This window comes from Emydura macquarii, unplaced genomic scaffold (assembly GCF_026122565.2).
Source record: "Emydura macquarii macquarii isolate MOO-44397 ecotype Brisbane River unplaced genomic scaffold, CSIRO-AGI_Emac_v2 contig_1386, whole genome shotgun sequence".
Taxonomy (NCBI): domain Eukaryota; kingdom Metazoa; phylum Chordata; order Testudines; family Chelidae; genus Emydura; species Emydura macquarii.
Window position 1 is genome coordinate 1,246,220 of NW_027131523.1, and position 14,475 is coordinate 1,260,694.

At 57.0% G+C, this 14,475-nt stretch overlaps 2 protein-coding genes across 2 annotated transcripts; both read right to left on the reverse strand.

The window, feature by feature from the left end:
* Nucleotides 1-3,907: 3,907 nt before the first annotated feature.
* On the reverse strand, nucleotides 3,908-5,264 carry LOC137155866 (lysozyme C, milk isozyme-like). The gene is made up of 4 exons (XM_067552319.1): nucleotides 5,126-5,264; nucleotides 4,557-4,715; nucleotides 4,183-4,261; nucleotides 3,908-3,974 (listed from the first exon to the last, which is right to left on the reverse strand). Exons 1-4 carry the CDS (start codon nucleotides 5,262-5,264, stop codon nucleotides 3,908-3,910), a joined length of 444 nt encoding a protein of 147 aa, XP_067408420.1.
* Nucleotides 5,265-8,893: 3,629 nt separating this feature from the next.
* On the reverse strand, nucleotides 8,894-11,453 carry LOC137155940 (lysozyme C-like). Its single transcript, XM_067552416.1, has 5 exons — nucleotides 11,384-11,453; nucleotides 10,734-10,960; nucleotides 9,821-9,979; nucleotides 9,420-9,498; nucleotides 8,894-8,960 (listed from the first exon to the last, which is right to left on the reverse strand). Exons 2-5 carry the CDS (start codon nucleotides 10,870-10,872, stop codon nucleotides 8,894-8,896), a joined length of 444 nt encoding a protein of 147 aa, XP_067408517.1. The 5' UTR covers nucleotides 10,873-10,960; nucleotides 11,384-11,453.
* Between the last annotated feature and the right edge of the window lie 3,022 nt (nucleotides 11,454-14,475).

A 14,475-nucleotide genomic window follows, 5' to 3' on the forward strand; every position in this document is an offset into this window, starting at 1 on the left:
AAGGAGATTCTAACTGAAAAGCCATACTCAGCAAAACCAAAATAAAAGGTGGAATAACGAAATAGCAGAGACTGTAAGGTAATCTCCAGCCTTCCTTTGGAGGACATTTAAATTCAGTTTCTGTTATTTCTTCAATCACTAGCAAAATGAATGTGCAAAATGAAGTAAATTCAATGTTAATAATATCCTTTTTCCAAATTTTCAACAATTTCTTCATAAGTTTCATTTTGCGCTACAAAACAGATCACTGCTAACTCAGCAGGGCAGGAAATATTGAAACGTTTGTGTTATCTCCACCTCTACAAAACATTAAGCACGAGAGAAAATTAAAGTGAAAATATTGCCTTAAAAAAAAAATCCCCGTTTTTGGTCAACATCACTTCATGAAACCTCCAGCCATGTATGTTGTTCACAAACTGCACAGTATTGATTTCAGCAGGGTTTCGAGTAGTTAGGCTAGTAGACCTGAAACTAAATTCTAGTTTTCCACTATAGTTTATCCGTAACATCTCCTTGGATAAGATTTTTTCAACAGTAATAATTCATCTGTTATGATGGAATGGCAGCGGCACCATAGTTAAGCTTGCAAATGACTGTATTTTAACTGGATGACAAAGTTCTCTGAGACCTGAGGGTTTTGATTTACAGGATTCATTTGAAACTCTCCCTGTATATTTTACAGGTTCTAGGACATTTCAGAGGGGGGAATATCCGAGTTTAGTTGCCAGCGTCCAAAAAGTGCCAAGTGACCAGAAAATGATGCCTGAAGGATACAATTTTCAAAAGTACCCAATTGACTTAGGCACTTTGGAAAATTTTCTTCTGATTCTTTCAAAAAATATAAAGAAATATGGCGTCCAAAGTTACGGTGTGTTGTTTAGACCGATGCCTGTTAAAGTTCTCACCTTGTGCTCGACTCCTCTTTGGGGTATAAAAACTGTATGTTTTGAATGCTGAGAACAGATGTATTAACAAGACATAGGCACTGCAATGCAATGTTACTGCGGACAGACGTTCAGACGACAGAATATTACGGCTCCTTTCCACAGGAATTCTCTAGAGTGACACAACAACGGAGGGCTTGACGCGCCAGACCCACAACCCAGTGTGATACTGGAGGATTTGATAACATGCATCGTTTCCAAGAGATGTGGACATTTTGACAACAGTCCCAGCTGACCAGTGGTGGAAAGCAACATGTGGAAGAGTATTAAAAGTCGACCGTGCTTTGTTCACACGTGACCGACTGCTTTCATAGTTCTCATTCATTGCTGGCCCTGGCTATCAGGGGGGCAGAGTCTTCCCATGAGAGTCCCCCCACTTATGCACCCCTCTGGTTGATTCTCCCCAATCCCAGATTCTGTCCTCTTTCACTCAGTTCCTGCAGGCTCAGCAGATGTGCTGGTGATCCATGGAACGGATGCCATGGGAGGGCTCTATTTAGCTTGAATGGTGCATCTCTGACGGCTTTCCCAGGCTCTCACTGGCTGCCACTCACACACGGCGAGTGGCCGAAAGCCCAAATGTTGGGGAAAAATTGCAAACAAGAGGCCGGGTTCTGCCTGCCTCGGCGCTGTGGAGGAGGGCCCCTGTCTGGGAACCATTGACATCACCGTGTTTCCTGCTCGGCACCCGTACAAGGGCCAGCTAACAGAAACGGGGAGATTGAAAACCGGTGGAAGGCACAGTGAATAGATGTCTGGAGTCTGTTGGCTCAGGGAACAAAGTTGGGAGCTTCATTCCCTCGTGAGGAATGGCTGGTAAATGTACCAGCCTGGGGATGGTGCCTGTGACCAAGTGGGATAATTTGCAGAATACTGTGCAGGCATAGGGTGTGCCTCAGTTTCCCCTCTGCACTGCCTGATTTACCAGGGGAAGGGGAAAAGGTGTTTTCTTTGCAGAAGAATCTGGAGAGCCAGGTGAGGCCTGGGCCCTGACAATAGCCCGGCGATTTGTTACCTAGTGACTGATGACCCCCACCCCCACCCCTGCGGGAAGCCAGCCGATGGGACCCAAATGGACTGGGTGGTAGCTGCAGGTTCTCTGTGGTAACCTCAGGGCTCCCTGTGCGTATTCCAGACATTAGGCAAATCCTTCTGTTTTCCAAGGCTGCCTGAGAATCACTCCAGGCCAAAGAGGTCGGGGCTGAGTTGCTTCCTTTGGGCGCGCAAGTTTCCCCCCGGAGGCGGGGGGGAAGGTCCAGTTCGGGGAGAGCTCAGTGACCGAAGCAGGCTAAGCCTCAGAGGTGCAGCCAGAGCCGTGTGAGAGCACCAGACCTGGGGTGCCGTGACGGGAGCGTAGGGCCGGCTGGAGAACAGCAAACGTCTTTCCGAGGGTTAGGAAAGTGATCCGGGCAGTTACGGACCCGTTAGCCTGGCCTCAGTTATGTGTAGGGCAAAATGGGGGTGCTGATCTCGGCCAGGGTCCGTTCACAGCCTGGTGCAATGGGGGGGACGCTGATCTCTGTCGGGGTCTGTGCCCAGATGTAGGAGCCGCCTGGTGGTACGAGAATCGCCCGTTCCATTTGTTATTTTACCAAGTCACCGTTTAGCCTTCGAGGCCACGCTGAAAACATGATAGCAAAGGCACAAAAACTAGGAGAGAAATAACATTACCCCTAGCAAGGAGCATTTCTTTAAATGCCTCATGATTTCCAGGCTCCCCTCCGGGTTTGCGAGGCCAGACCCTTGGTCACAGAGTGCTTGGAGCTCTATCAATACCGTGCACTGTAGTTTATAAACCCCCCGGCCTGGCTGGCCCATCGCAGAGGCCAGAGGCTGTCGGAGCATTCCCTGGGCTGCAGCCTGGGAGAGGCAAGAGGGCAGGGGCTGGCCCAGTTCCCTGGGGCTGCCTGGAGTTTCTGCTGCTGGGCTTCAGTCGTGTCTCCCGTCTCCCTCCCATCGTGCTTCGCAAACCGAACCGCCCCAGAATGTGACCCTGGCTGCTCCACCCTGCAGGGGCTACTGCAGCCCGGCAGATGGGACGCATAAGTCAGGGAGAGAGCATTGTAACAGGAGGAGTGGGGTCTAGTGGGTTAGAGCAGCGGGGGGGGGGGCTGGGAGCCAGGACTCCTGGGTTCTATCCACAGCTCTGGGAGGGGGGATCTGGGGGAGTTAGAGCACAGAGGTCTAGGAACCAGAACTCCTGGGTTCTCTCCCTGGCTCTTGGAGAGGAGTGGAGTCTAGTGGTTACAGCAGGAGGACCAGGACGCCTGGGTTCTATGCCCGGCTCTGTGGCTTAGATAGCAGCTTCACAAGGATGCCCTGCCCAGCACACAGGTGGAGCCACAGCTGTGGGAGAGGAGCTGGTGGTGGGGTTAAGGCCTTTCTAAAGTCTCTGTCTTCCCTCCCAGCTCCAAGACAACCTGTCTGACCTTGGGCAAGTCACGTACTTGCTCCGTGCCTCAGTTTCCCTAGTGATAGCAGAACTTTTCTCACAGCTGGGCGGGTGGCAGGGATTTCTGCCATGGGGTGTGTTTTGGACCAGTCGAAGAGACGTTAGAATCTGTACTAACAATGAAACTGAAGAGGCCGGGCTATAGTCCTACTTCAGGCCACAGACGCGCTGCGGCTGGGGCTCAGGAGGGATTTTCCTCTGTAGCACGGGATGGAAGGGGTCTGGGGGCAGCAGACTGGGGAGGGGCTACAGCTTCCTTTGCTGTTTCTGGCACCAGATAACAGGCTGGGTGGCCTCAGGGGTCTGATGTGTTTTACAGGATCTCAGACCAGCAGATCAGGGCCCTGCCAGCCTGCGTGGGCATCTGAACAGAGAAATGTTCACAGTGGGGAGATTTCAACCAAGGCGATTTATAAATTCCTTATAGATTGCTCAGCGCACAGAGCATTAGTGTGAACGGACAGACGGACAGTGAGAAGGACAGACGCATGCGGGGAGACGTGGTCGGGTCTCACAAATCACACCCCTCAATCCACTCGGTCAGGTCCTGCTTTTCGCAGCGTTTCTTCCAGTCGTCCCTGAGGGAAGGGAAGTGACAGATATGGAACAGGAACACCGATAGATCACCCGTCGGGCTGTCTCGCCTGGCACTGAGATGCGGCCACCTCTGGGGTGGGGCAGCTGGGAAATGGCTGCACATAACACCGCCAGTGCTGAGAGGCAGAGCTATTCTGTTGGGAATTTCTCTATGTGCCCCCATACCGCACGCCGAGGGAGCCCCCTTACCAAGCCTCCATGCCCAGCGGATCCTGCACCACTCTCTTGGCACAGTTGATGTCGTCCTTGATGTCAGGGTTGAGTAAATCTAGGAGCAAGGGGGAGAGGGTAAGGCGGAGATGGGCCCCGGCGGAGCCCCCTCAGGGAGGCAGCAGAGTTGGGGGGCTGAGATGAATCCCCATTGCCCCCTGGTGTCTGCTAAAGCGAAGGGTGTCTGTTCCCACTCGCATGTCCCTTGGCAGGGCTCAACGGGCTGGGAAAATATCCCGGATCCTGGGGGGGGGCTTCAGTAGGATGTCTCATAGGAATGTCCTAGAGCTCCTCCCCCTCCCCCCGCTGGGCCCCTTGCCCCCTGCAGCACAGCGCCCCCCTAGTACCCTCACCCTGGCAGTGCACGTGGCAGAGATTCTCCGACGGGGTCCGGTCGTCCTGGCACCACCAGCCGCTGTTGATCTGGAAGATGCCGTAGTCGGAGCTGCCGTCCGCGTTGGCCCCCACGGCCGCCGTGTCGAAGCCGCTCTCGTAGAAGGCCAGGCAGACCCCTGGGGGAGGGGAGCACAGACCCCAAAGTGAGGGGCTGGGAGGAGGGCTGGGGGGAAGAGCATGAAGCCCCGTAGAGACGGGGTGGGGAGAGGGGCACGGCGTCCCATAGAGATGGGGTGAGAAGGGCACAGCACCCCATAGAGATGGGGGGGAGAAGGACACAGCGCCCCATAGAGATGGGGGGAGAAGGACACAGCGCCCCATAGAGATGGGGGGAGAAGGACACAGCGCCCCATAGAGATGGGGGGGAGAAGGACACAGCGCCCCATAGAGATGGGGTGAGAAGGACTCAGCGCCCCATAGAGATGGCAGGGAGAAGGACTCAGCACCCATAGAGACAGGGGGAGAGAAGAGCACAGCGCCCCACAGGGAGAAGCCGTGGGGTACGGCTGTGAGAGGGATGACTCACAGTTGGCCAGGCTGTACCCCTCGTACCCATCCATGCCGCTGTCCTGCAGCGTCTGCGCCAGCTCGCAGCGGCTGAAGATCTTCCCCCAGCCCCCCGCGCTCAGGCAGGCCAGGAGGGTGACCAGCCCCAGCGCCCCCATCCCCACAGGCCTGGGGGGCAGCCAGACTGGGGGCGACGGGTTGCAGATCACTGGGGAGCTGGGACAGGGCGCTCTGGGAACGGACAAAGAGCAGTTTTCGGGGTCCGTGCTGGAGAGAGACAGGAGGGATAGAGAGATTAACGGGGGGGTGGCCAGAGGGGTGGCTGGGCGGTGGCTGGGGGGATGGGGATTTCACCCACTCCCTGTGGCAGGGGGTCGTGGCAGTGGCCGGAGCTGTGGGTGATGGGGCCGAAGACCAGCCTGTGCTGGGAGCCCCCCGGCAATTGCTCTGGGTGCGAGGCCTCCCTTCTAGAACCCCCCTCATGAAGGCCTTGTATTCTAGAACCGCTGCTCCGGGCTCTGTGACAGGGAGTGACTCCGGATTGACCCTGGGGTGGGAGGGGGTGAAAGAGGGGGCTGAGATCAGCATCCTGGCCTGCCCCTGCTGCAGTCAGGGGTGACATCAGGTTGACCTGGGCAGAGTGCGACCCAAGAATCTCTTGGTGCCGACTGGCAGAGGGCACAGGGGGTGCTGGGGTTTCACACGGATCCCCCGGGCCCGATCTATGCACAATCAGTTCACTAAGTGGTGGCTTGTTAGGTCTTTGCCAAGAGCCAGCAGGCCCCGGTCGTAGATTTACAGATTCCGCAGCCAGAGGGGACCTTTGTGATCATCTAGTCCAACCTCCTGCGTCACACAGGCCAGAGACCATCCCACAACAACTCCCGGAGCAGATCTCCGAGGAGCCCGGCCCAGCTCGATCTAAAAACGGCCATTGATGGACAATCCATCAGTCCCGACGGTTCTTTGCTCTCCCTGTTAAAACCTGCCGCCGTATGTCCAGGCTGAACTGGACTAGCTTCAACTTCCAGCCACTGGAACCCTTTCGACCTTTGTCTGCTAGACTGAAGAGCCTGTTATTAAATATTTGTTCCCCTTGCCAGGACATCCAGGCTGGACGCAAGTCGCCCCTTCGCCTTCTCTTTGTTAAGCTGAATAGCTGGAGCTCCTGGAGCGTCTCGCTCGCAGGCAGGTTTTCTAACCCTTTAATCATCCTCATGGCTCTTCTCTGACCCCTTCCCAGTTTATCCACATCCAGCTTGAATGGTGCCCGGCAGAACCAGACGCAGGATCCCAGGAGTGGACGCACCAGGGCCAAGTCCAGAGGTCGAATCACCTCTCTGCTCCTACTCCAGATTAGCTCTTTTGGCCCCGGAGTCGCACTGGGAGCTCATGTTTAGCTGACTATCAACCCCCGCCCCAATCTTTCAGGGTCACTGCTTCCCTGGAGAGAGTCCCCCCAGCCCGTCAGTACGGCCGATATTCTTTGTTCCCAGCTGTCTACATCTACATTTAGCCTTATTAAAACACATGCTGTTTGCTTGCACTCAGCTTACCCAGGGACCCAGATCGCGCTGTATCAGTGACTTGCTCTCTTTATTATTTACCACCCTCCCAATTTTTGTATCCTCTGCAAACTTTCTGAGTGAGGATTTTATGTTTTCTTCCAGGCCACTGATAAAAATGTTAAATAGGGCAGGGCCAAGACCTGATCTGAAAACACACCCACTCGATGATGACTCCCTATTTACAGTTACATTTGGAGATCTATCAGTTAGCCAGTTTTTAATCCATTTAATCCAAGATCATTTTATATCCTTCTAGCTTTTCTTAATCAAAAGGTGATATGGCTCCAAGCCAAACACCTGACAGACGTCCAAGCCTGTGGCATCAGCATTGTTACCTTTAGCAACCAAACATATAATCTCAACAAAATAAGATAGCAGTTTAGGTTGACTGGATCTCTTTTCCGTAAACCCATACTGATTAATTACATCACCCTCCTTTAGTTCTTTATTAATCGAGTCCCGTGTCAGCCGCCCCATTATCTTGCCCAGGATCGATGTCAGGCTAGCAGGCCCTATAACTACCCGGCTCAGCACCTTTACCCTTTTTAAAAATTGGTGCAAAACATTTTCTTTCTCCCACTCTTCTAGCATTTCCCCTGCACGTCAAGACTTTTGGAAAACCAACGTGAAGGGTTGCTGTGATCATTGTGAACAGTGTGTACGGATAATATGTAAGGAGTTATGTATCTCTGCTGGAAATTGCGTTCTTAAGGAGGGTCACCAAGAGGTCTAACAAGTAGTTGCCCATTGTATAATGGGTATTGCCCGCTTCCCAATCCATGCCTAGCTGAAGACTGAGGTCACAGGAAAAAACAACAAGCTGCGGGTACAGGTGACGGGGGCAGGTGTGGGTGGGGGGGGGGCAGGCATCCTGATTAGTAATTAGGACAATGGATTGTTCTGACATATCTGGCAATGCGAAGAGACACCCTGAATCTTTCACCTAGGAGATAAGCTCACAGCGGGTCTTGTGTCATGGGACGAGGGTCAAGACCAACCTGGCTGGAAAAAATCTGGATATTTCCCTGTCTATTCAGGTCACCCTCCCAGCTTTTTTCCAGCCAGGACTGGGTTGCTTGTGATAGTGGGGGCAGGGCTCAGCTGCCCTGGGGCTCCCTTCTGGGTTACATTGTATGTCGCTAACATTCATGCTTCAGGGTTCCAGCTGGCCACCAGCAGGGATCAGGAAGGGATTTCTCCTCCGCCCCCCTGTGTATTCTGGGTGGTCTTTTTATTGCCTCTGTCTGAAGCATCGGGGTGGCCACGGCTGGAGATAGGACACTGATCAAGATGGGGCAGGGCTGTGAAGCAGCCGTCTCTCTGTCTCCGGTGCTCGGCCCGCTGTTTCATGCTCACGGTGATGGTCACAGGTGGGTAGGGAAGTGATTTCCCCCCAGGTCAGTTTGGCAGGGATCTGCGGGGGAGGGGTCCCCTTCCTCTGCAACATAGGGTGAGGGTTATCTGGGTGTCTCTCCCTTAATCATTGCCCTGCCACTGCGGGGGCCTCGGGCACTAATGTACCCTGGTCCCGCCTCTCCCTGCACATCGCAGCCCGGTCTCCTGTGGGCTGTAATACATGGGGCTCATTCGGTCGTGGGGAATGATGTGCAGGGGCCAGGTGGTGGCCTGTGATACCCAGCAGCTCAGATTGGGTGAGCTGGGTTTGTCTGGCCTTGAACTCCAAGATGCTCTGAACACACACACCAGGGCTTGTCCCGTCCAGCAGGGGGAGGCAGTGGGAGACACACACGCATGCACACACACACACACGCAGACACACACACACGCAGACACACACACACACACACACACACACAGAGCAGGGCTCAGCAGGGTCACACAGAAGACCACTGTACACACTTTGGGGTTGCTTTCGCCATAAAGACACCTCCCAGTCCCCTGCCTCCAGCCCCCCCCCCATCTCTCCAGCATCTGGAAATCCCTTGGGGCCCCTCTGGCTGCAGCCATGATGCCCCTGGCCATTCCCAATACCCCTTCGCTTCGTGCCAGCCTCCTGCCTCCAGTCCCAGCCCTTAGCAGCCCACAAGCCCTGCGAACTCAGAGCTCAAAAGGACGGGTTTATTGACGTCCCCCTGCCCCGTCCATTGCGTTTAACTCTCCCTTGTGCATGGCGTGCTCCTCGCACAGCTCCGCCGACAGAGCGGGACTCAGAAGTTGGCTGGGTCCTTGGAGATCAGCGCCAAGGTCCTCTGGCCATATCACAGGTTGCAGGAAGCCAGCCAGTGACTCAGGTCCCGGCCCTTGCAATGGTCGCGCCAGGCCATCCTGACAGGGCAGGAAATAAAGGTCAGGGGACAGAAGAAATGAAGCATCGGAGATGCAGCTACCTCTGGGGTGGGGCAGCAGGGGAACAGCCACACATAACGCCGCATGCCGGTGGCTCGTCCAGCACTGAGATGCAGCCACCTCTGAGGGGTGTCAGGTGGGGAACAGCCACACATAACGCTGTAAGGGGATGGCTTGCCCGATGCTGAGATGCAGCCACTTCTGGGGCAGGGCAGCTGGGGAACAGCTGCACATAACGCTGCATGGGGATGGCTCATCCTACAATGAATGTCAGTTTCACATTACTCTGGGTGGTGTTACATTATATAACACTATGGTTTGGTCTGCATTGTGTTGTGTTCTCTTGTGCTACATAATAGACAGAGGGGGTGTCTGGGGATAGATAGATCGATAGATCGATAGATAGATAGATAGATAGGTAGATGATTGTCTCCATACCAGGCTCCCATCCCCTCCCAATCCATCACAACTTTCTTGACACAGTTGATGTCATCAGTTAGGTCCGCAGTCAGTAAATCTGTGGGGAAAGAATGACATGAGGCGTGAAGCTGTCAGGCTTCACAGACCCTGATTCTCCAGTTGGGCAGGCCCCCATGCAGGCACCTGGGCCGGATATCCTGGCCCAGACAAAACTGTGCTGCACAGGGTGGCTTCGCTCGGCACTGAAATGCAGCCACCTCTGGGGTGGGGCAGCTGGTTTACTGGACTCCAGGTTGTATCTCATGCTGGGAAAGGCCACGTGGCTGGGGGAAGCTGAGCCTTCCTTATCTATCTATCTATCTGGCTGGCTGCTACCCCCTCCCCCCGGGGGTGCTCGATCCCCGGGGGCGGGGGCGTACCGAGGCAGCGTGTTCGGCACAGGTCCAGCGTGTGGCTGCGATGGTCGGTGCACCACCTGCGGCTGTTGATCTGGAAGACGCCGTAGTCAGAGCTGCCGTCCGAGTTCTCCGTCACGGCCCCCGCGTCGAAGCTGCTCCCATAGAAAGCCAGGCAGATCCCTGCGGAGAGAGGTCGGGGGATGCGGGACGGACTTTAGCCCTCTGCCGCAGTGCCATTTCGGGCAGCAACGTGGCATGCAGTGGAAAGAGAAAGGAGGCCTCCAACCCGCCCGGCTGCCGACGGGAAAGAGTGGCCCCGAGCGGCTGAGAGCCCAGAGGGTGACAGGAGGGAACGCCACGTTAGCTTGTGTTTTAAAGCGAACACCAGCTTCTGCAGAGAAAGCAAGCGCTGGGCCGGGGCAGCCGCGACGGCTCGGTCAGCTGGGCCCGTTCAACCCATCGGTGTGGTAATATGGACCCGTGCCAGGCCGTACGCCTAGGAAGGCGGAAGGCAGGCCAAACTGGGGACTGTGTTGTGGAAAGCAGGGACCCCAGAAAGGATCTCGGAGTCCCCTGGGGGCAAGGAACTCAACCGGCGCTCCCAGGGCGATGTCGGGGAAACCAGGGCTTGTGAAATCTTGGGCTGTGGAAAGGCTAGGAGATGATTTTCCCTCTGTAGCTGGGACTGGTGAAACTGATACTGGAATAGAGTCCTGGCTCCCAGCCCCCCTGCTCTAACCATTTGGCCCCACTCCCTTCCCAGAGCTGGGGAGACAACCCAGGAGCCCTGGCTCCCAGTCTCTGCATTCAATGTAATGAGCGGGGGGAGGGGGGGGAGCAAATTATTAAAAGACTTCAAGGATGAGAGCTGCAGAGAGGGCAGTGGGGGGTCGGGAGGGGCTGAGATGGGGAGCATAGGGGGATGGGCACTCACAGTTATCCAGGCTGTACCCCATGAACCCATCCAGCCCCCCTCTCTGCAGCAGCCGGGCCAGCTCACAGCGACTAAACACCTTGCCCCGGGCCCCAGCGCTCAGGCAGGCCAGGATGGGAAGCAGCACCACAGCCCGCATCCCCGTACGCCGGGGAAGCTCCAGGACCAAGGACGCTGGTGTCGGGGGCCTCGGCCCACCGGACGGGGCGTGACACTCTCAGCGCCACCTGCGGGGAGACAGAAAGACAAGGAAACAGAGGCAGGACACAAAGGGGAGAAGCATGACACTGGCATCCCCCATAGAGCTGGCAAAGAACCCAAGAGTCCTGGCTCCTGCTCTCCCCCCCGCCCGCTCTAACCGCTAAACCCCAATCCCCTCCCAGAGCCGGGCTAGAACCCCATCCTGGCTCCCGCCCCGCTCTAACCACTAGCTCCCACTGCCCTCCCAGAGCCAGGATAGAACCCAGGTGTCCTGGCTCCCTTCCCCCCCCCCCCCATTCTAACCACTAGCCCCCACTCCTCCCCCAGAGCCAGGATAGAACCCAGGCGTCCTGGCACTTGTCCCCAGCCCTTTCCATGCCTCTGTTTCCCTGGCAGGAAGGTGATGCTGAGTGGGGCCGCCAGGGGCAGCAGCTCTGTGGGGGGCTTACCAGGCCCTGCAGCACCACGGTGCCCCAAGGAGCCCCCAAACCGCACACCAGCCCCTTGCTGTCTCCCAGCCGCCACGGATTCTAGAACCGCCCCACGGAGCCCCACTATGACATCACGCCGTGCCCTAGCCTGGTGCTGGGAGATCCTTTCCCATCCCCCATCCCCACGCAGCCAGGACCCCTGGGTTCTCTCATCAGCTCAGGGAGGGGGTCTAGTTGTGAAGGGGCGGGGAGTGGGCTGAGAACCAGGGCTCCTGGTTTCTCTTCCAGCTCTGGGAGGGGAGTGGGGTCTAGTGGTTAGAGCCGGGGGGGCTGGGAGCCAGGACTCCTGGGTTCTATCCCCGGCTGTAGTGGAGGACGGGGGTGTAGTGGATTGGAGCAGAGGTGCTGGAAGTCAGTGAGGATTGAAGTAAAGAGGCCACGAGAGGGCAGCAGAGGCCCCTGATAACCTGAAGCAGGGTCACTGCCAGAGCTGGGCGGGGGGAGCCCAGGGCTGGGCTAGTGGGTGCTGCCAGTGGGGAGTGAGGGGCTCCGGCACAGCTGGGGGGAGGGGGGCCGGTGTTTTGTGTTTCCCGCTGTTGGCGTGTGAGCCCAGGGCCGGGCTGGGAGGTGTGACAAACCTGTGGCCCTTGGAAAGGAAATAAGAGAGAATCGTTGAACAGTGGGACATCGGGGAGCAGAAAATGGGATACGAGGCCTTGCCTCTCTGGGGGACATCAGCTCCGAGCCCACCAGTCCCGCTGTGATGGGGTGTTTTGATCACAATCTTTAAGGACCTACGCGGGGAGCAAATAGTGAATAACGGGCTCCTCGGCCTAGCAGAGGAAGGTCTAACCCCACCCCATGGCTGGAAGTTGAAGCTGGACAAATTAGCCTTGAAATAAGGGGCAAGTTTTTACCGGCGAGAGCGATGAACCAAGGGGAGAATTTCCCAGGGTCCTGGGGCGTTCTCCAGCACTGACCAAGTTGAGATCAGGATGGGCTCTTCTGCTAAAAGTTCTGCCCTAGATGCAGCGGGAATTAATTCGGGGCAGGTCTCTGACCTGGGTGATTCAGGGGGTCAGACGAGATGCTCGCAACGCTCCCATCTGCAATCTAAGAATCTGTCACCCCCGCTGCCTTGGCCAAATCCCTATTTCGGGAACCTCAGTCAACCAAATGCAGAGAGCCCTTCGTTTCTCTTCCCCAACAATTCTGTGGCTTTGCTCTGCTGGTCTTACACTGCTGCCCCGCCGCCGAGGCTGCATCGCTGCACGCTGGTTATGTGCAGCTGTTCCCCAGCTGCTGTGCTCCAGAGGTGGCTGCATCTCAGTAGCTGTCACTTTAGAACTCAGCTCCTATCCCAGAAGCGGAGCCCTTGAGTTGATGGAGGGATTGTTATTAGCTCTTAGCTGTGTAGGGAACATGAGCGTCAGTGCTTCAGCTCCACTGCACTTCCCCCCACCCCACCCCCCACACACACAGAGCAGAGCTTGTCCCCTCCAGCTGGGGCGGCAGCGACACACACAGACTCCTGGTTCTCTTCCTGCCTCTTGGAGGGGTGTGGGGGTCTACTGGGTAGATCTGGGGCGGGTGGGAGCCAGGACTCTCGGTTTCTATGGCAGAGCTTGTTCCAGAGATAACAGGGAACCCGTCTGCCTGGCGGTGCAGGAAGGGGTCCGTTGCTCAATCCCTCACACTGCTGAGGGCAGGCAGCAGAGGGCACCCGTCCATCGCAGGCCCGGCAGGGAAACACCATACAAAAATCCAGCCCTAATATTATAACGACAGCACCTGTCTGCAACCTGGGCCCCCCCCCCCAATGCCAGGTGCTGCCGAGGGCTGGGCTACCAGGGGGCTGCAGGTCGGGAGTGAGGGGCACCGACAGAGCTGGGAGAAGCCCAGGGCAGAGAAACCAGGGGGCTGGTTTTGTCTCTGCTGCTGTTCCCAATCTGGGTGGATTTACACTGACAATGGACAGCCCTGATTGCTGGAACCTTATCCCAGACCTGGGCCGGGCGGGGGGAGGCTGCCACACACAGAGTCCCCCACCCCCAGCCTCTCAGACTCCATGCCCCCATCATAGACCTCCCCACAATGACATCCCCGGGACCACCTCAGCCTCTCCCCCACTGACTGCCCACCCTCCAAAGTGCAGACCCCTCCCTTCACAGGTACAACACAATCCACCAGCTTGCGTGCACACACGCACACACACACACAGCAGGCCCCGTCCCCTCCAGCAGGGGGCAGCCACACACCCACCCGAGCTCTTAACATACACACACACACACACACACACACACACACCCCCTCCCACAACTGGCCCCTGCTATGGAGGGATTGCACTGCCCCTGGGGCCCCTCTCCAGCCCCCGCTGACCCTGCCCTGACTCCCCTGCTGGGGCCTGCCTTGGGGGGCGGCTGTGCCCAGAGAGGGGGAGGCCGGGCGGGGGAACCGATTGGTCGAGGCAGACACCCCCCCCCAAGAGGTGGAGTCAGAGACAACTTAAAAGTTGGGGGGGGCGGGCACAGGGGGTGCAGGGCGAGAAGGAGGCAGCACCGGGAAGGAGGAGGAAGGGTGCAGGGTCCGGTGACGGGTACCCCCAAACTCTCAGCTCCACGGCCAGTGAGTGGGGAACCCCTGGCCCTATGGGACGAACCCCTTCTAGGGAGAGGGCAGAGAGAGGAGGGGAAAGGAGGATCGAGGTGCAGGGATAAAGAGGGGGAACCTCTCTCCAGCCAGGGGGGCTGGGTGCCAGGACTCCTGGATTCTCTCCCCAGATTTTGAAGGGGGAGCTAGTGGTTAGAACAGGGGCAGAGGGCTGGGAGCCAGGACTCCTGGGTTCTCTGCCTGGCCCTGGCAGGAGAGTGGAGTCTGTGGGTTAGAGCGGAGAAGGGTTGGGGCTGGGAGCCAGGACTCCTGGGTTCTCTCAGTGGCTCTGGGAGAGGAGTGGGGTCTAGAGGTTAGAGCGGGGGGGGGAGGGGCAGAGCTGAGAACTAGGACTCCTGGGTCCTACCTGATCCCTCAACGTTGTTACTTGGCTCTTCCGTCCAATGCTGTCCTGTCCCCAGGGGCTGAGCCGGACCACCCAGCACTGACCCTCTGGAGCC

Coding starts and splice junctions, on each gene's coding strand:
- LOC137155866 (XM_067552319.1), bottom strand. CDS start 5,264: ATGGGGGCGCTGGGGCTGGTCACCCTCCTGGCCTGCCTGAGCGCGGGG. Junction 4,716..5,125: donor GGGGTACAGCCTGGCCAACT/GTGAGTCATCCC, acceptor CCCCTCCCCCAG/GGGTCTGCCTGGCCTTCTAC. Junction 4,262..4,556: donor CTGCCACGTGCACTGCCAGG/GTGAGGGTACTA, acceptor CCTTGCTCCTAG/ATTTACTCAACCCTGACATC.
- LOC137155940 (XM_067552416.1), bottom strand. CDS start 10,872: ATGCGGGCTGTGGTGCTGCTTCCCATCCTGGCCTGCCTGAGCGCTGGG. Junction 9,980..10,733: donor GGGGTACAGCCTGGATAACT/GTGAGTGCCCAT, acceptor CTCTCTCCGCAG/GGATCTGCCTGGCTTTCTAT. Junction 8,961..9,419: donor TGGGAGGGGATGGGAGCCTG/GTATGGAGACAA, acceptor CTGCCCTGTCAG/GATGGCCTGGCGCGACCATT.